At 31.9% G+C, this 20637-nt stretch overlaps 2 protein-coding genes across 7 annotated transcripts in view; both read right to left on the reverse strand.

The window, feature by feature from the left end:
* Positions 1 to 814: 814 nt before the first annotated feature.
* Positions 815 to 6141, reverse strand: LOC100159417. 3 transcript variants are annotated; one of them, XM_016803352.2, is made up of 5 exons: positions 6022 to 6129; positions 5865 to 5930; positions 5484 to 5744; positions 2744 to 3008; positions 815 to 1905 (listed from the first exon to the last, which is right to left on the reverse strand). In XM_016803352.2, the coding sequence occupies exons 3-5, from the start codon at positions 5652 to 5654 to the stop codon at positions 1595 to 1597; spliced, it is 747 nt and encodes a 248-aa protein (XP_016658841.1). In that variant the 5' UTR covers positions 5655 to 5744; positions 5865 to 5930; positions 6022 to 6129; the 3' UTR covers positions 815 to 1594. The 3 variants fall into 3 exon arrangements, with proteins under 3 accessions (XP_016658841.1, XP_003240369.1, XP_029341936.1); XM_003240321.4 differs by lacking the exon at positions 5865 to 5930 and having other exon boundaries at positions 6022 to 6141; XM_029486076.1 differs by lacking the exons at positions 5865 to 5930; positions 6022 to 6129 and having other exon boundaries at positions 5484 to 5858.
* A 740-nt stretch (positions 6142 to 6881) lies between these two features.
* The window catches only part of LOC100572557, a 15141-nt gene continuing 1385 nt past the window's right edge, over positions 6882 to 20637 (reverse strand). The window contains exons 2-8 of one of the 4 annotated variants that reach the window (XM_029486071.1): positions 19454 to 19717; positions 15036 to 15288; positions 13583 to 13846; positions 12877 to 13336; positions 11750 to 12014; positions 9418 to 9682; positions 6882 to 7615 (exon numbers count right to left, since the gene is read on the reverse strand). In XM_029486071.1, coding sequence (XP_029341931.1) covers positions 7071 to 7615; positions 9418 to 9682; positions 11750 to 12014; positions 12877 to 13336; positions 13583 to 13846; positions 15036 to 15288; positions 19454 to 19642 — 2241 coding nt within the window. In that variant the 5' untranslated portion in view covers positions 19643 to 19717 and the 3' untranslated portion in view covers positions 6882 to 7070. Of the gene's footprint in view, positions 7616 to 9417; positions 9683 to 11749; positions 12015 to 12876; positions 13847 to 15035; positions 15289 to 19453; positions 19998 to 20637 lie in introns of those variants that run through there. The other 3 variants (XM_016803341.2, XM_008183461.3, XM_016803339.2) reach the window with 3 other exon arrangements.

The following is a 20637-nucleotide window of genomic DNA, read 5'->3' on the forward strand; positions in this document are numbered from 1 at the left end:
ATAGGCCTTATCATATTCTAGTACATGAACAATTATGTAGCCCACATGTTTAGTGATATGACGTCACGTTTGGGCAAAACAATATTAACAATAATGATGAATAATAAGAAATAACTCCACTCACTACTTGACTTTTTCTTATAATGTGAAAAACTAGTATTGTCCCTTGACGCGTAATAACTAATAAGTAATAAATAATTAGTTATTAAATTATAATTTCAAATGTGTTATTTACCATTGGTAATTATAAATGTAAGTTAATTGTACGTATATACCTAGGTATAAAGCTATTATAAAAAAAAAAATGGTTATATGTTGTTCTGCATATAATTGTACTCAACGGTACACAAAAGGAGTTTCTTTTCATGGGTATATCCAAAAAACTATCAACTATTTTCAATTTAATTTAACATAAACTATCTAACTACTATTTGTTTAAACCAAAGATGGGCATTAACTAGTTAAAAAGTTAAAGTTAAGTTAAAAAGTTCCAATCATTGAAATAATAAACGTGTTCGCAGTGTACTGACCAAACAGATTTTATTTTCTAATCAATAAAATTAACTTTACTTATATTTAAGGTTGTATTCACCACAATTTAAAAATCAATTGATTCATAATATTTTATAATATTAAATGTAAGTATTAATAATATCAGGTATTTAACTAACTATAATTATAATACCTATATATGTGTAAAAAAATGTTTGGTTTTTTTTTATTTATTATGATTTTATAATCAAAAATATTTTATTGCTAGGCTTGGATTTGTACATAATTGCATTATTAGCTTTATTTACTGGTTTACCATTGATTATATTATACAATTATATTAAATATTTAAAAAATACAACAAATATTTCCTCTTTGGGTTTTTTTTTTTTTATTAATTAACCCGTGGCAACTTGGGCCATTGGGTAGGTACTAGGTTTTATATAATGACATAATACATTAATATATAATAATATAATATTACTTGTTGAGAATGTTGAGATGCTTAAATTAAAAATAAAAATTAACAAAACTTCCTATTATAATTTTATATAATGGCATATGCCATAAATTCAGTGTTGTAAAGTATTTGCAGAGTAAATGTAATTAAATACTTTTTTCCGTATTGAATACTTTTTTAAATACTTTTTATTTTGAAGTATTTGAATGGTATTTTAAATTACTATCAATACTATTGTAATTAGAAAAATGATTATGGCATTTAAAAATTAGCACCAAATTATTGCAATAGCGTTGCCGCGTTGGCATTGTACACTGTGATAGTCAGTCGATGGTATTGCCCAAACGTGACGTCACACAGTATACGATGTTGGCGTCAATATATTTGCTGTATGCCGCGTCTATTAGTTTATATGGTCGAAGACCAGTAGATTATAATCTAGATAAGATAATAGTTATAGATAAGTCTCAACAAATACGGTGAACCATCACCTAGATCCCCATGATTCAAAATTCAAATGTCACATCTGAGATAACCATAGGGAACTAGTTGCAATCAATGTGGTTTTACATAACAAGTCGAAGGATATTGTCGATTTTAACCTCAAGGTAATTACAGGGAGGATGTAGATGACCACGGAGGTCAGTTGGTCGGGGATTTAAATACGTCACCAAAAATACGAACAATTTCTTCAAGTGAAGGACTAAAAGATATCTTGTCCCGACGGAAATATTTGCTATTGGTCAGGTATTCTGGCTTTCGCTGGTAGTACACAAAGTACAGTGGATAAAATTCATTATTGTTATACTTTACGTATACGCGGCCGTTATGGCTCATCGTCGTATCCGCACAGCCGGGTGGTACGACCAAGGATCTCCCTGCATACTCCCTCTGTCGTGGGACCACGTACGTTTCACCGACCAGCACCCAGCATATCATGATCACTCGTGTTTCTGAAACCAGTTGCAAGTAAACAGAAAAAGAAACGAAACGCTCACATTATTAACAAATGTGGCATATATATAATTAGTATTTTGGGGTTTGCGGTTTTCGAGTCCATTTCAAAAGGGAGATGAAAAAAAGTTCATGTAGACAACATTTCTTCCACGTTCAACGATTATCGCCGTATATATATACATAGGTATATTAATGTATCTCTTTGTGTGAGCAATTTTTCCTTCTTCCTGTAAAAATAGACTCAAAACCCCTAAATAAATACTACTAATGTCTGGTATAATAACTGGTAGGTATCTAAGCAAACCAGAGATAAACAATAGGTCTGTTTTAATATAATATAATATTATAATAATGAATAAAAACAAGTCGATTCATTGAATGGCAGCGACAAAGAACACATTTTGCAAAATGTTTTGACAATTTGGGCATTTTTACTGTTTTATACAATTTGAAACAATTAAAAAACATTAAAATGTATTAGCTATTTTTTGAGTTATAATTTTTAATTTTTTTTTTTTGACAGTGTAAATTTTTAAGAAAAACAAGCCATTATAAAAATATAATATTTTACATCTGGTTAGGTAAACTCACTTTTAAATAAAAGGCTGTGTTGCGCTGAGATTTTTTAAATAAAATAAATAAGGGATCAAGAAAAAAAAAATTAGTTACTTATTGTGAACGGTAACCAAATAAAGTCCGTTTGGATTGATTTTGAATCCGCTGCGTTCAGTAAACACCCGAATATTTTGACGGATTTTTAGTGGGCATGAGCGTTTGGTGTGGTGTATTATTTAGTCAACAAACGAACATTAATAATAAACAATAATAAAATACCTTCGCTGGGGGATTTGTTGGCATAATAATTAGCGTAGTCAGCGTCGTCGCTGAACGAAACTCCGCGCCCGAACTTGTTGCGCCGGGTGCGTCTCCAGTCGAGTCCGCAGTCCAACGACTCCATGGCTCTGGATTCGGTGGTCACGTGGAACAGCAACTTCTCCTGGACCCTTTGGCCAACGGCCAAATTCATTTCTTCTTTACGCAACATATACATGCCATACAGCTGCGGGGCGCAGACTAGGCGTATCTGACTGACGTTGCACTGAAATATTAATCAACATTTTATGTAACGCAAATATGGTACCTAATATTATTTATACTGACCAATAAATTGTTGTTAAGTTTAATAACTAGAGTAGTAGGTACAATCATATACAAAATTACTCTAATAATAGTTAGTTAATAAAAACTAAATTATATGTAATAAATAATAATATACGATTTTATTAAATGGAAAATCAATAATAATTAAAATAATATTCAAGCGATAGCTATCAAAAACTCATGTTCGTTTATGCCATATTTAATATATTTAATATTATAATTTTTAATGCATGTTATTAGGATGTAAATCGCCAAGTGTACTCGTATATTATACCATGTTTATATTATCCGAAGACAACTCATTTTTTAAAATAAATTCAATACAAAAGTGTAATTCTAGGCAACTAATTATTAAAAATGATGGTTCTACAGTCTACACTTCTATTGGTTCTATTGGTTGTTGGTTCGATGTCCATTGTCGTTTAATGGTTATTTCACGTTGATGGAGGATATAGTGGAGGAAAATTTAATATAGGTAGGGGTAGGTGGGGCATGTATTTCTAATTTCAGAGTACCTATTGTAAGACATTGAACATTTTAAGAAAGTGAAATTTGGATTGCTTAATTATATTAAAAATATTATAAACTTCAATAATAATTATTTGTATTTTTAATAAATCTCAACAATAACTGAAAAAAAAAATTTTTGAAAAAACTCAAACACGTCACCGTAGAAAAATGAAATATACATTTCATTGTATATTTGTATATTGTTCATTATTTCTACAATGCTACACGGTTAAACGGTTAACAACAAAAGTAATACTAAGATACATCCTATAGCGATACATCCTATCACGGGTGGCTGAGTATTTTGCCTGACGCTAAATCTGCCATTGAGCACACCTAAGGACACCTAAGAACCCCAACACCCAGACACTGAACGTCAATAATACATGTTAGTGAACTTCATCTATACATTTTTTTTTTTTTACTGCAATAGTGTCAATGTCAAACTTGTTATAATTTTTTAGCGGAGAAAGAACGGGAAACAAGTGTGACGTGAATGGGCGTGTCATATAATATATACGTATATTGGATTGTACGAGTGTAATAAAGTGTTACATTATGCTGTAAATTGTGGCGGTCACTGTACTGTTATAATACCTAGGGATGTGAGTGCTGTAAATGTACCGTTAATTTTATCAATTTTTTTTTACCCAAAAAATGTTGTGATTTAATCAAATGCAATCAAAAACACCTATTAGGAAATGCAAAGAGATATATTTTTTATCAGCTGATAATAAATATCAATACAATAATTATTATACTTATCATATTTTATATTTTCTCGACACTGTATATTATATGTAAGCAGTGTTGAGTAGTAACGTAACAAAAATTACAAATCACTGTAACGCCATTACTTTTTCAGTAACGCAGCAGTAATGTCATTACATTTTACTTAAAGTAACGCAATTCTAACAAAATAATAGATTTGAATGTATTACAAAAACAAGCCGATAGGTATAGGATATTCCAGTAAAATTAAAATCAATTATATTTATTTTCGATTCCGATAATAGTTAACAATATCATTAAACATTATTAAACAGAAATACTTTACATTTTATCACTTTATTAATAGAAAGAAAAGAGTTTGGTTTAAAAATAAAATTTAATTAAAATAAATGATGATTTATGACTTATGACTACATAGCCATTCAGGTGAGATAATTGTACCTACTTTTGTACATAATATTTCTATTATCACTAGCCACTAGGTCTATGATTGTAAAATATACATAATAATTGAATCATATTATGAATTGAATATTGTTCAAAAAAAAAAATAATAACTTTTATCGATGATAAAAAAGTAACGTAATTTGTAACGCACTACTTAATTAATGAAAATGTAATGTAACGTAATAAAAATAATTTTAGGTAACGCAAATGTAATTTAAACAAAAATATTTAAACTAATGAGTATCGCAATTTCATTACATTTTAAAAGTAATTTACCCAATACTGTGTATAAGTAATAGTTAAAAGTAAATAAACATAGATGTTTTGAGTTTTGAACATAAAAAAATAAAGGAAATTATGTGGTAATTTTGATAAATTGATTTAAAATATTTATTAATTGTATAATGGAAAATTAAATATTCATAATATTATGTACCGATACAGAACGAAAGATCCATTTTTAGTTCATTATTGTTATTATAAGAAAGAACTAAATTTGTCAAGAATATAACAATAGTATGTAATAACAATCGATTTACTAATATAAAAGATGCCCCTAAGACATTTTGTTATTTAACCTTAGATTCTATTTAGGTAACTATTTTTACCACTTTATTGGTAAATTTACAGATATTTTTTTTTTTACGTAAATTCTCCATATCTAAATTAATACCTATAATATATACGCGGTTAGTGGTTACTGATCAATCGCCGCGGTACTCACGTTGGGAAATGTATTTTTCACGAGTTGTTCGACATCGTTGTAGGCATCACTGTTCAGTTCGTTAAGCAACGGACGGTAATAAATATTAAGGGGGAGCATGAGCGGCAAGGTACGCTCTGAAAAACAGGCCGCAGCGTGTTCGGTAAACTCCAAATCATCGGTGGACGTCATATAGCTACCTCTGTAGTACTTCGTCGTTGTGGAAAATTGCGGCAGATGAACTGGTAATAATATTATGTTGAACCGTCTACGGAGGGCTTCCTAAAAAGAAAACACAAGCAATTATTATTGATGGAAAAACAAATATAATACGTTTAAGTTGTATCTGGAGAGTTTGGCAATATTTTACACTGGAGCTATATGTAAATAATTAATACGTACCTACATATTTACACCCAATATTTAAGTTGTGTTTGGAGGGTTTGACAATTTCGCACCTTAATTAATCTTTAATTAATAATTAGTTAATACGTATATCATAATATTATCTTCCGTATCGAACGTTTCGTACATAATATATTTATAATCGTTAGCTTACCTGGTTGAGTGCTTCTAAAAAAATACTTCTCGCACGATGAAGTGGTTTCCGTTACTCGTAGAATACAACTATTTGAGAATGCTAACTTTACAATTGTTAAGTATTGTACCTAATATGCCATTTTATTATCGCATTAATATACTTAATTATTTTTATTATTCTGTCGTCATCGGTGCTCAGTGGCAGCGCTGATAATCAACGGACGCTTATAGTAGGTATCGATAATTTATTTGTTTTTCATTTTAAATATTTACGATGTCTGTGTCTTATCGGCTTTGTAAAGATCGGCAAATTAGTTGTATAATATACCGTCCTCTTAACGAAGTTGCCTAGTGTATAGTTTACCTGCTTCAATGCCCAATGGCAAACACAACTATTTTCAACGGTGGATTATACATTATACATCCAATACATCAAAATAGTATGTTGTTTTACAAAGAATTATTTTTATTATAGAATGCGGGAACATCTTTTACTCTTATCTATTTGTTAACAAATGTTCATTTATTCTTTTCATTTCTATTATTTTAGAAAATTGAACAGTAAGAACCTATCTACTAAGTATAATTGTTATGAAACTTCCAACGTAAGTATCAGGAATTTGAACATCAAATGATATAGCATTAAAGCTGTCCAAATCCAATAGCTTAATAATTGGAAAGTATAGATATAGCGAGACAGGGCCGCCGGATTAAACTGATGGCTTTAAGAGTACTTATCCCGGGCAGCAGATGTTATGGGGGTATCCGGATATCAGAATACTTAAAAAAAAATTCGAATGAAAGTGAATTACTGGATTTTTTTATTATTTGATGAAAATACAGACGACTTTGCATGGAAAAAATCAAGAAAAGTACCAAATTAATAAAGATGTATTTTTATTTAACAGTTGAATAATTGCATTATTCAACATAGATATCGTCACCATAAAATTCGGTACTATAATCATCGTTTTCGTCTTCGTAGTATATTTGTTCAATTGTATCGTCTTCGTAGCGGTCGTAGTAGCCCTTGGCTTCTAGGTAATCATAGTGATCATTGCCACTGTGTTAGTTGATAATGTCATCGTTTTCGTCGTTGTCGTAAGTATTTTGTTCAAATGTATCGTCTTTGTGGCGGTCGTAGTAGCCCTTGGCTTCTAGGTAATCATGGAGATCGTCGCCTCTGAGTTCGTTGCTATAGTCATCGTTTTCGTCATCATAGCATATTTCTTCAGGTGTGTCGTAGTCGTAGTCGTAGATGCCTTTGGAATCTAGATATTCATAGATATCGACGCCATTGAGTTTGTTGCTATAGTCGTCGTTTTCGCCGTGGTAGCATATATTTTGTCCTTTGTGGTAGCCTTTGTCATCTAGGTAGTCTTGGCGATCCATAGCCTGGCGTGTGTTGACATGGAAATATTTGCTCTTGGTCATGTGTTCCGGTCTCTGCTGGTAGTATACAAAGTACAGTGGATAAAAGTCATTATCATTGTACTTGACGTATACGCGGCTGGGTGGTACGACCCCTTGATCGAAGGAGTTCACATTTCTCTTTTTCGGGACCACGTACGTTTCACTAACCAGTACGTTGCATATCATAATCACTCGTGTTTCTTCGATTGGTCACGAGAACAGAAAAAGAAAAGAAACGTTCACATTATTAACTATTATGATACAAGTATAATTACTGATACCTTAACATACCAGAGTTGTTATATTTTTCTGTAATAATATAATAAAATAATTTGTATAAGTATCTACAAGGGGTGCTTGTATAAAAGGTAATTAAAATACCTAACAACACTTAAAAAATGATTGATGTTTTTGGGCATTTTTTAAAAATATTTTACATAATAAGAAGTAATTTAATTGATACTTCAATGTAAGGTGAGTCAAACGTAAGATATGGGATGTAGTGAAACTCAAGAATGAATACTCAAGGGTGGATTTTCAAAATAGAGTTAATATTGAAGTGCTAACTGCTGGTACTGATTAACTTGGCTAACAACATTCAACAATCTGCTGGGTAATCAATTAAACTCAATAAACTTTATCTAAGAAAGCCATGGATAAAAAAATGAGATAATATAGATTTAATAAAATACCACAATAAACTAAAGAAGATTGATAATGAGATGTACAGAATAGTAAAACCGCATTACCCAAAAGTGTAGAGAAGAAAAGGAAAAATGGATGAATATAATAAAAGTTATTCCCTCAGTGAATTTGAAAATAAATAACAACCTAATAGAACAAGTTAAACTATTCAAGTACATAGGGAGTATAATAACTTGCGATGAAAGATATCAAGAGATTACGGAAAAAAGAGCATTTATACAGAAAAGACAGTTTATAGTTACAAATAAAAATCTTAAGATGAGGAAACATTTTGTCAAATGCTATGTATGAGGTGTATTGTATTATGAAGTGATTGTGAAACATGGACCATGAATGAACAAGACAAAAAAAAGCTAGAATCCCTGGATATGTGGACGCGGAGAAAGTTATTGAAAGTCAGTTGAACAGAAATGAAATGTATTAAGCCATAAGTATATTAAAAAAAGAATTCTATTAAGTACCATAAGAGAAAAAAGTGGAAAAATGTGCGGTCACTTATTGAGGTTTAACCCGTTTGCGATGAACATATTTGAGGGACTGATAAATAGATCGGTATAAATGAAGAGGAAAACCATGAAAGACATACTTAGAAGAAATGACAAGACAAGCTGGCTGTAATCGATATACAGACATGAAAAGATATAAACAAAGAAAAATAGAAAACCATATTTGCAATGAAATGGCAATACGCTTAGAAGAAGAAGAAGATTTGATAGATTCTCGAATATATTAATTTTGAAAGAAATCATATTGGCATTTATAAATTGTAAATATTTTACATAGTAAGCTCACTCTTAAATTAAAATATCAATAAAAACCTATGAGGCACTCAAGAATACGGTCTCTCTTTTAAATTTTATAATAGGTCAATTTACTCTACCAGTAAAATTAACAATACAAAACTAGATCGGCTGGACGCAAATTTGGTATGGTGTGCTCACATACTCTGCATAAAAGAATAACGTTTCAAAACCTTAGTAAGCTACTTGATAAGTTTCCTCTACAAGAAAGATACAAATCAATGAATCATAAATATATTTTGTCAATAAGTAACAATATGATTACGAAAACCTTACAAAAAATAGGTCAGAAACAAAAAACGTATTTATGTTGAAAATAATAAAAAGTGATGTACTTATTGTAGTTGGTAAGAAAAAAAGTATTTAGACAATTATTTTTGTGTAGGTTTGATGTGTTTTAGTGCTTGGGGGGGGGGAGGGGGGTTAATACTTGTACCATTTCGTTAATCAACAAAATAACAAATGAACATTAATTATATTATACAATATTATTATACTTTCGGTAGTGCGTTTGTCGGCGTAATAGTTGGCGTAGTCGGCGTCGTCACTGAAGAACACTCCGTAACCAAACTTTTTTCGCTTGGTGCATCTCCAATCGAGTCCACTTTTCAACGACTCCATGGCTCTGGATTTAGTGGTCACGTGGAACAACAACTTCTCCTGGACATTTTGGCCGAGGGTCAATTTCATTTCTTCATGGCGTAACATATACATGCCGTTCATCTGAGGGGCGTGAACCAGGCGTATCTGATCTATGTTGCACTGCAATATTAATTGACATTTTATTCACAAGCTTTACGCAAATATAATACTATTCACACTAAATACAGTTTCGGTATATTTCAGATTTCAATTACTTTTAAGCTTGTTGCCGCTTTATTCTAATTTCACATTTTCACAATACAAAAATTAAATATACATTTATGTTCCCAATTTCCACATCATAACCAACGAAAAGTAATACTAAGATACGGAAATAAGGTGTAAGTCTAATAAATTACTAATTAGTGAAGATTAGTCGGACGATTTAAATGCCTATCGTCTACTAATAATATTAGGGGATTTTAAAATGTGATCTTATAAACTGTTATGATTATACTAATTATTACTGTAGGTTCTTATAATAATAGGTATATGCATACTAATTTTTTTTTAAATTAATTATTATAATTGTAATAATATATTCTATATGATTATAAAAGCTATAATCGTAATAATAGAAAATTTTAAAAGAAATAATAATACATTGTAGCGTAAACTGTTTTGCTCAAAAGTTGTAAAGCTTATTTCGTGGTTTTTTTTCTTTAATTTTTTATCCCATTACCATAACAGACACAATGCATTCCGAAGTGGTCGGTAAAATAATTATGGACGTCAATTGTAAAATCGAAAATTACACAATTTGCATTCTCACATTCAAACCACTCATCTGGCTGTGTTTCTATTTCTACAGACATTCATTGTTAATAATAAATGTTAATAAACTATATCTACACAATTTTTTTTTACAACAGTGTCAAAACGTCAAAACGTATTATTATTTTTTAGCGGAGAAACAACGGGAAAATAAGTATTGTAATGGTACGCACCGCCACATAAGAAAACGGTCCTTTATTCAGGACTACCTACTATTCACAGTGCGAAACACGTGAAAAGCACCACACTAAGGGCTTATGGGTGAATTCCACACCCTAAACATAACTTAACATACTAAAGCTCTACGTCTCTCCAATTCTTACTTATTCTGGCTCTTCTTGGGCACCCTTGATCGGTTCCTCACAATAGAACCGCATCGAATCCGTCCAAAATATCGACAATCGTACGTTAACGGGTATGTCCACCACCGTAAATAACTAGGTCCTTCCAAAAATTAGCAAATTTCAAATCTATCCAAAATTCTATTCATTATCAGTCCAAATCGATGTTCTACTAAAACTTTTTCTCAGATCATGCCCACATCCGAGCTCTAGGTAAAACACACCCCTCTCCAACCACTAAACAACTAATCAAAAACTATCCATTTATATGAGTAAACCAACAAACTTAACGTAACAACCTTCAAACTTCCATCCACTAGTAGAGGAAAAAGCCTGGAATAGTTAACGGCACATTCACCCCTCTTAAAGCAAATCAAAACCATCGTCAGTCTTCCTTCATTCTTCAACGTACACAGAACTACAATTACAATGAAGACTTGAAGACCCGAAGACCAGATGACCACCAAAACTAGCAAGTGGCCAGGCCCAAACAGCGGAACCGATCCCAGAAGTGATTGGACGGAGTGGCATAAATAAACAGCCGCACCAGTGCCGATACTGACCAGACCAGACAACGGGCAACGACGGTCTACGATTCCAGCCAATAACGAACGGAAATCTGGCCAAACGACGAGAAGCTTCGTAGTTGAGACGTACGAGTGTCAGATACGCCGGGAGATTACTAGTAACACCGCGATCAGATGGCACACGTCCACCAGTGTCGTTTTCATTGTCAACGTACAGCTCCATGGACGGAAAACTACCGCCCACAACGCCATCACTGGAGACGCACAGTACTGAGGGTACAAGTCCTCGACAAGATCACTGCACTGTCTCTTACAGTCCCCCCACCCCCGGCCACTTGTTAAAGTACCGCTGTTCCGAATACATTCCACCGGGCAGTAGCCGCTTAAAATAGTTACGCGCTGCTCGTGGTCGACTTCGTCCCACACCTTTGTATTTACCCGGACAAATCATTACTCCCGTCCTATAAATTAGCACTGTAATGTTGCGTCGGTCGTGCACAAGCCTCTGGCCCGCTTGACTAAGCCTCAATCGTCACGGTACTCACGTTGGGAAATGTACTTTTTACGAGTTGTTCAACATCATTATAAGCATTGCTGTTCAATTCGTTAAGCAGGGGACGGCCGGGATCAGTAAATATATGGTGGTGCATGAACGGCGAGATACGTTCCGAATAACAGGGCGCAGCGTGCCGGGTAAACTCCGAAGCGCCGGAGGACTTCCTAATGCTGCTACAGCTATGGTACATCGTATTCGTCATGCAGAATCTATGCCGATGAACAGAACATATTGAACCGTCTGCGGTGAGCTTCCTAAAAAGAAAACACATTGAAATTATTGATGGAAATACAAATATGTTTATGTTGTGTCTGGAGGGTTTGACAACATATTTTCACGTTGAAATAACATATATCTTTCGTATCGAACAGTTCGTATAAATTGAACATTTGGTGTAAATTTAAAGTATTTAAAATTATTCGTTTTTGTATGACAACAAAATAAGAAAATCACTACATGAGGAATCGAGTGAATATTTCTGGTAGGTAGTAATTTTTCGGGAAAAATGAATTTAACCTACTGTTGTGCTAATGCTTATGGTAGTAAAATAAATTAGTTTAATTATTTTTATAATTAACTAATTATAATTAGTTAAACCACAATAATATCACCAAATATTTTAGTTAGTAGGTACCTAATATTATAGGCAAACAGTCTTCACTCAGAATCGTTTTTCGTATACAATAATTGTAATTTATATAGATGAGAGAAAAAATTATCAATGGGTATAAAATATTTGTAATTTATTAATGCTGCCAATGTGTAAGCACAAATCATAAATAATAATACCTATCTATTAAAATAAAAGTCATTGCGTTCGAAAAACAATTCTGAGTAAATTTAGGCATGCTTTAAAATAGTTTCTTCGTATTTACTCCCGCCCGCCATTTGCATCAAATAACTGTCGTACAATTATGATTACCTGTATGAAATATATGAAAATATGAAAAGCATCATAATAAACAATCATGTGATTTAGCGAAAACGGTAAAAAATAGATAAAAATAATTAACGGAAAATTGTTGTCCACGGTCACGTAAAAGTATAATATTAAAAAACAATCATCAGAGCATCAGATAATTGCTGTTGCTTTCGCGCTGCCGTGCCAGTGCTTGCCTAGAGTATAACTGCTCTTGATCCCGCTCCAGTCGACGACGCTCATGTGGCTCCTGCCCTTGACAAACGGATTCTCGCCATTCCTGCCCTCGCTCTTGCTGACGCTGTGCCTGCTCTCGCTCTTGCTGCAGACGCTCTGTCTGATCTCGCCTGCGCTGCGCTTTCAACTCTTGCTGCTGCTTTTTCTGCTGCTGCTGATGCATAACCCGGTTGTTATGCTGTTCCTGTTGAACCGCTGCACGACGACAAGCCACCAGCGATTTCTGCGCATGCTGTCGCTCCACCCGCAGCTCTTGCTGACGCTGTGCCTGCTCTCGCTCTTGCTGACGCTGTGCCTGCTCTCGCTCTTGCTGACGCTGTACCTGCTCTCGCTCTTGCTGACGCTGTGCCTGTTCTTGCTCTTGCTGCAGACGCTCTGTCTGGTCTCGCTCGCGCTGCGCTTTCAACTCTTGCTGCTGCTTCTTCTGCTGCTGCTGATGCATCACCCGGTTGTTATGCTGTTCCTGTTGAACCGCTGCACGACGACAAGCCACCAGCGATTTCTGCGCTTGATGTCGCTCCACCCGCAGCTCTTGCTGATGCTCCACCCGCAGCTCTTGCTGACGCTGTGCCTGCTCTCGCTCTTGCTGCAGACGCTCTTGCTGCAGACGCTCTGCCTGATCTCGCTCGCGCTGCGAATTCAACGATTGCTGCTGCTTCAGTTTCTGCTGCTGCACCACCCGGTTGTTTTGCTGCCATTGATTGTGGGAGTTATTGCGGAAATATTTGCTTTTGTTCAAGTGTTCCGGTGTCCGTCGGTAGTACATTAGGTACAACGGATAGAAGTCGTAGTCGTTGTATTTGACGTACACGCGGTCGTTGGAGCTCAGGGTCGTGTCGGCACCACCTGTCGGTACGATCAAATTCCTATTGCCCGACTCCTGCTGTGTTTTATTGACCAGCACGGCACAGACGATGATCACACAACTTTCTGCGTCGACCGGTGTCACGAGAACAGAAAAATTCAATTAAATTGATTTTACTTAACTATATAATATATATCAGTGGCATGGCGAACTTGAATTTTTTCAAAACCTAGTTTAATATTTTATGCTGCAACACCAATAACTTGATAAAGGCACCCAGTGTCATATTTGTTACTATACCTGTCGTATAGTTATCACTAAAATAGTGTAGTAAAAAATAAATTATCACCTGGGTATGGACCATATTGCCCACCTATCAACCCTTAAGAAACTCAGAGGCATCTGCCTCTCAATTACCCTGTTCACCAAGCTACTGCGAAGTCTAACCGCTATAATCTAATCTAAATGCATCTGAGATGATGACATTTATTATATTATTACTAGTGTTATAATATTATAATATTATGGGCAAGTAGGTGATTCTATTAAAAGATAAACACTAGGATTTTCTCAAAAAGCATTAGCGTTTTTACATTTTATTATTACAAAATACAATAATTTTTTATCGTTATTATTTCTAGCTCTTTTATTTTATTTTTTGTTCTGAAGCAAAATATTTTTTCAAGAATTTAGATAATGTAAATTTCGAATTTAAAAACAAATACTTATAGGTAGTTAACTTGTTATAAGTATTTATGCTTAGATGAGTGGAGTAGTGGATAATATTTTGCGGGGCCGGAGGTGAAACAAATTCCAAAATGTCAAACATTTTTCAAAAAATGAGTGTTTATGTTTAAAAGAATCGACATAATTAATATTAATTTTGTTTGTGGTAGAAGGGTGATAAAAATTATATGATTCGTTTTTTTTAACACAGTGATTCAAAACTTACAAATTAACTTACTAACTTAAGTCAATTAGTTATTTATTTATTATTTTTAAATTTAATAATAGCCAGTTGTATTGTTTAAAATAATAAAAAGTTAATGTTTATTCAATATGAATCATCAATAATAATTTTATTATATTTATTATTTAATTATTTATAAATTATCAAAACTTGGATTTGATTAAAAGTAACTCGTTATTTATTAAGTTTATATTAATAAAATTCAGTGAAGTTAAAAATTAAATTTAAAAAAAATTAGTTAAAAAGTTAAAATCAACTTTTTAATTTTGATGTTTTTTATATGAGGGAGAAAGAGAATTTCGTTGACAAACAACAAACATTAATAATAAACACTATCATAATACCTTCTTTGGTGAAATGGTCGGCATAATAATTGGAATAGTCGGCGTCGTCGCTGAACAACACACCACATCCAAACTTGGAGCGTCTGGTGCGCCGCCAGTCAAGTCCGTTTGTCAACGACTCCAAAGCCCTGGACATGGAGGTCACGTGATAGAGAATAAGTTCCTTGTCACCATACCGCATTTCTTCCTTGCGCAGCAAGTACATACCATACATCTGCGGGTCATTGACAACATGTATCAGATCGGCGTTGCACTAAAATTTATATACGACATAAATTATAGATAATATTATAATATATTAATATTGAGTAAATATAATATCATTTATTAACTAATTGAATTTTCATAATTATTATAGTATAATATATTTTTATATACTTTTTTAGATAATAATTGAATTTAAACACACAATTTTCATGATCGCGTGTTTATGATTTTAATAATTATTTTTTTTTATATTAGGTCTTGGAGTCTGCTCGTCTCCATAGTCTCGTCTCCATACTTATCAGATGAGTTAAATTTTGATATACATCTTACTTATATTTTATTGTTGTCACGATTAACTATTATTATCATTGGTTCTAAAAGATATGACATTCCATTCAAAATACTCACATTCAAAGTGCACAAAGGCCAACACCTGCTGTATTCATTGTAATATGTACACTGTACATTGACCGTTTTATCGCAATTAAAAAATTGGGTGTAACAATTATACACTTAAAAATTCAAAAATAAATAACTCACAAACAACTACTTTTATTGGGCCTTTGGGCACAAAATTACGCCCAATGTTTTCATAGAATGATATTACTTATTCATTTGACAATTCAAATATTTGATGTATGATAATAGGTGAGAAATTTACTCGATTAGTTGTAGCTAGCATAAGTTACACTAGTTACAGTTACATTTAAAGCTACAAGTTACTTAATTATTTACCTATGTTTATTTTTCCAAGTAAATAATAACACAATATTGGAGCTAAATACTTAATTCTATGTTGCAGGATTAATGATAAAAATATATTATGTACTTAATTAATAACAAGCCTGGAGAAGTTAATGATAATTTTTAATTTAGTAAACTTAAGTTATTAGTTATCCTATTTATTTTTTAACTCAGTTAAGTTAATATCGAATCTTACAATTAATACTTAATAACTTAAGTAAAGTTTTTTTTAAATTTATTAACATCCAGTTATAAATGGTGAAAATAATAAAAAGTTAATTTCTACGCAACATGTATCATAAATAATAACTGTATTTTATTATTTATAAATTGTCATAACAGGGATTTGATTAAAAGTAACTCATTATTTATTAAGCTTATATCAATAAAAATCAGTGAAGTAAAAAATAATTTAATGAAAATTAAATTTTAAAAAGTTAATATTATAACTTAAGTTTTAACTTAAATTTAACTTTTTAACTCGTTTATGCCCAGGCTTGATTAATAATTTGAATAAATATATACCTATAAATATTGAAATGTATCAAAACATTGGTTCCATAATATTATGAGACTATAATATAGTAGTATATGTGGGTAGAGAATATTACATAAAACAATTATACAAACACCAAATAGCAAACTATATAATAGTCAGTAGATAATAGATATATAACTATTTACAATTCTGAGTTCTTACACAGTTACACATAATATGTCAGTATTGGAAAAAAGATTATATTGATTGTCATTGTTCTTCAATAATCAGTAACATTATTAATATTTCTTTAGGTAATTTTAGTAAATGTCGTGCAACTAATAATTAGTAGGTAGCCAATATTAGAAGTAAAACTTTATTCGAAATTTATTAAGAACTTAATATTTTCATTATTGATGAAAAGTATTTTGACTAATAAGCCATGCGCATTGCGCATAATATTGTATAAGTACCATTTTAAAAACATAACATGCTATTCTTGATATGTTCTCTGCCGCACAGAAAACATTGTATATTTGACATATGTATCATATAGCTATATAAGCAGGGCTTGAAAGCGATATTTGATACCGAAACCGAACATAAAATCGAAATAAACCAATACTGGTAATCAAAACTGGTATTCAAAACGCAAAACTAAATTAGAAAAAATAAATACCGATATCCGAGACCAAAATCAAAATCGGAAAAAATAAATACCGATAACCGAAACTGAACACGGAATAGGAAAAAATATTTACGGTTTCAAGCTCTGCATATAGGTATACGTTTTTAAAATTATGATCAAAGCCAGGTTCAGAGCTATGCGTCGTCTGTGTAGAGTGATCTATATGGTTTATTGGTATCATTCGCTAATCAAGATCTACCAAAACATTTTTGGAGGTGAACTGAGTTTAACTTTTGTGACACGACATGACAAACGACATAGCTGTTTGAGGTTGCTATGATAACGTAATTATATTATTCATCGGTTGCTAGGTGCCACCCAGGTACTGTACTACTGTACCCCGAAATTATTTAACGTAATAACATTAATGTTATATTTGTTAATGTTTGGTTGGCATAGCAACTGTTACGGTCAGAAAAAATTCAGTTAAAAAAATTTGTCAAGGAAAAATGTTGTATCCAGCCCAAAAACATAATATAATAGTATAATACCTATAAATATAATAGATACCTATGGTATACAATTCAGTTTGTGCTCAATTGTAATAATACATATTATGTCATAGGTAGGTACTATATACATTATACATGTTGCTCCAATAAGACTGTGCTTAATCATATTTTATCGAAAAAATGCAAACAAACCCAATGGTCGATTATCATAACAAATTCATAACCCAGTTATTAAATGGTTTGTCGTTTGAATGCATATATTAATATATATTATACTTTGTTATATTTTATTGTTTCATTGCTTTCGATTTTGTTTGCTAAACCATTTGTTTACTTTTTGAGTTAATACTTTAAAAATAATACCTAGGTACCTATATTTTCTATAATACCTATAATGCTCATATTGGTGAACTTATGATGAATTTAAGGAAATATTTTTATGTTTTTAAAAATCTAAAAAATATATTAAATATAAAGCTTAAACATATGGTATACTATGCTCTAGTACAATCTATTCTTGCATATGAAATTGCTTTTTGGGGTTCAGCATATCATACGCATGTCAATTAACTTGAAACCACTTTAAACTCATTACATAAATATTTATTTAATTTTCCAAGACTATTCCCTACAAGTTTTCTACACAAAGAGTTGGAAATACTTAACATTAATTCCCTTTTTTTATTGTATGTACCTTATTATTCAAGCATAAACATACTATATTACTATACCAATACATACTCATTAGTCATTATACTCATTATAAGCAAAATACTAATTTAATAATTCCTAGATTAAGAACCAGTTTTGCTCAATTAGGACCTGGCTATGTATTTGTAAATGTCTGTGTCAAGTTCAAAATTAACCCTCATAGATTCTGTTATTTAAATAATTTAAAAAAATTATTACTGTCAATATTTATAATTTTAGCTTAGCATAAGTCATCCTGGTACTCTTTATTACTGTTTTTCTACTTTATTTTATAACCAATATTATTATATCTATTTAATATTATATATTTATATCTATTCATAACTTTGTATTATTTATTGTTTTCTTTTCATATATTATGCATATTGCATTATTGTGAATGACTAATTAATAACAATGTAAAGTTGAACTCCCACTTCCGCACAGCCAACGGCTTGAAAGTGGCCAACTACTGTAAATTTATCTTTATATTTTAAATGTTAAGCCATAGTAAGTTGGAAAATAAATATATTATTATTATTATTATATTTAAAAAGAACATGGATAGTATTTTAGATCGATACCTAGTATGTAATAAGTATTTAGTTGATCGAGGTACCTACCTACACTTATTTGAAAATTAGCTGCAACATATTTCTTAATTTTTTAAAATATAGAAAATTAGAGTTGTAAATACACATTATAATTAATGATTTTTTTTTTTATAGATATGAATATCAAAAATATTTATGCCAGATTGCATAAACAATCACTACCTATATTATCATTTAATGAACAAATAGTGAGCTAATGTCAATAGTAGTTTAGTATAATTTATTGACCCGTGATTGGTACAATAAATTTTAGTTTGATTTTTTGCTGAACAATTCAATTTTTTTTTGTGTATTCAATAAGGTATTTCTTTTTCTCGGTCCGTTTATCGGTGTCTAGCGATGTAGTATAATACTAATATTTGTAATTACTATAGGCATTGATATATTTAATTTGTTTTAATCGTACGCTTATTATTATTATTATTATTATTATACCAACTATTGGTATAACTATTAGTATACCTACTAAATATATAACCACACGGTAGTGAAATATTATTAATGCGGTGTGGTCAATAATTATTGTAGTCGCGGTAGGTACTCACCGTAGGAAATGTTTCGTGGACGAGACGTTCGAGTTGTACGGAGTCTTTGTGGCCCAGATTTTCGAGTAGCTGACCCCCGTCATAGTGGCTGGACGTCGAGTTATTGTGCCGCCTTTGCAATTGGACCGCAGCGTGCGCGGTAAACTTTGACGACCTTTGGGAGTCTTTACTTCTGTGAGGCGAATACATCGGCGCTGCGGACGAGACGACGACGGATACTGAAACGGGCGCTGTTCGAGAACGGCCAAGTTATCGAAAACGAGACTGCAGAAGACACACGATGATATTATTCTTGATAGAAAAACAATTGAAAACAGTTATGATGTTTGTATCTAATTGCAGACGGCGCAAAGACCACCGCTCTGCACGACCGTGGGACTACGTGCATCTACTGTGATAACTGAATATTTTTTTTATCGTCAATAATCGTAAATCGAATATAATGACTGGGTTTTAGATATATACCACCACTTATCTTAAGTTCTAAAGGACATTACCTAACCCAACAAAATATTTATGTGCACCTTTAGAATTTAACTATACAATGTGTATATTATATTACATACAATATATATACCTATAAGCTAATATAAAATAATAACGTACCTGCATATTTATAATTGTAGTAAGCGAATTACTACGCAACATTTAAAATAATTCTAAGTAGTGATGAGTATTAGTGACCATGGGTTAATTACATATGGGTAGATAGGTAGATAATTAAAAGGTAATAAATAATACTGTCAGGTATAGGTGAACGAACACAATAATAATAATAAATATTATTTGGAAATTGCCAAATTGCAAATATACAAAAAATAATAAGGTCAACCGGGTTGTAAAACTATTCGAGTGTAATAGTTTAAAACCCACATTAAAAGACACAAAGTACGTATTTATTGACGAGATATGGGGGCTTGTCATTAACACAAATATATATAGGTATGCTTAAGGGGGCTGCAACAGGTTTTGTCAAAAATCAAAACCGAGATCAAAACTAATGTAGATTTGATCAATCTAAACATTAATTTTGTTTGTTATAATGTTTCTCAATATATTTTAATTCCGTTTCATAAAATAAACCTTAAGGGGGCTGGAGGGGGTTCCAGTCATTGAAAAAAAAGTGACTTTTAGACCAATAAGCTAGACAAAACTGGAAGAACTTGGTTTGGTAGATTTTAATT

Source organism: Acyrthosiphon pisum, chromosome X, assembly GCF_005508785.2.
Source record: "Acyrthosiphon pisum isolate AL4f chromosome X, pea_aphid_22Mar2018_4r6ur, whole genome shotgun sequence".
NCBI classification, from domain to species: domain Eukaryota; kingdom Metazoa; phylum Arthropoda; class Insecta; order Hemiptera; family Aphididae; genus Acyrthosiphon; species Acyrthosiphon pisum.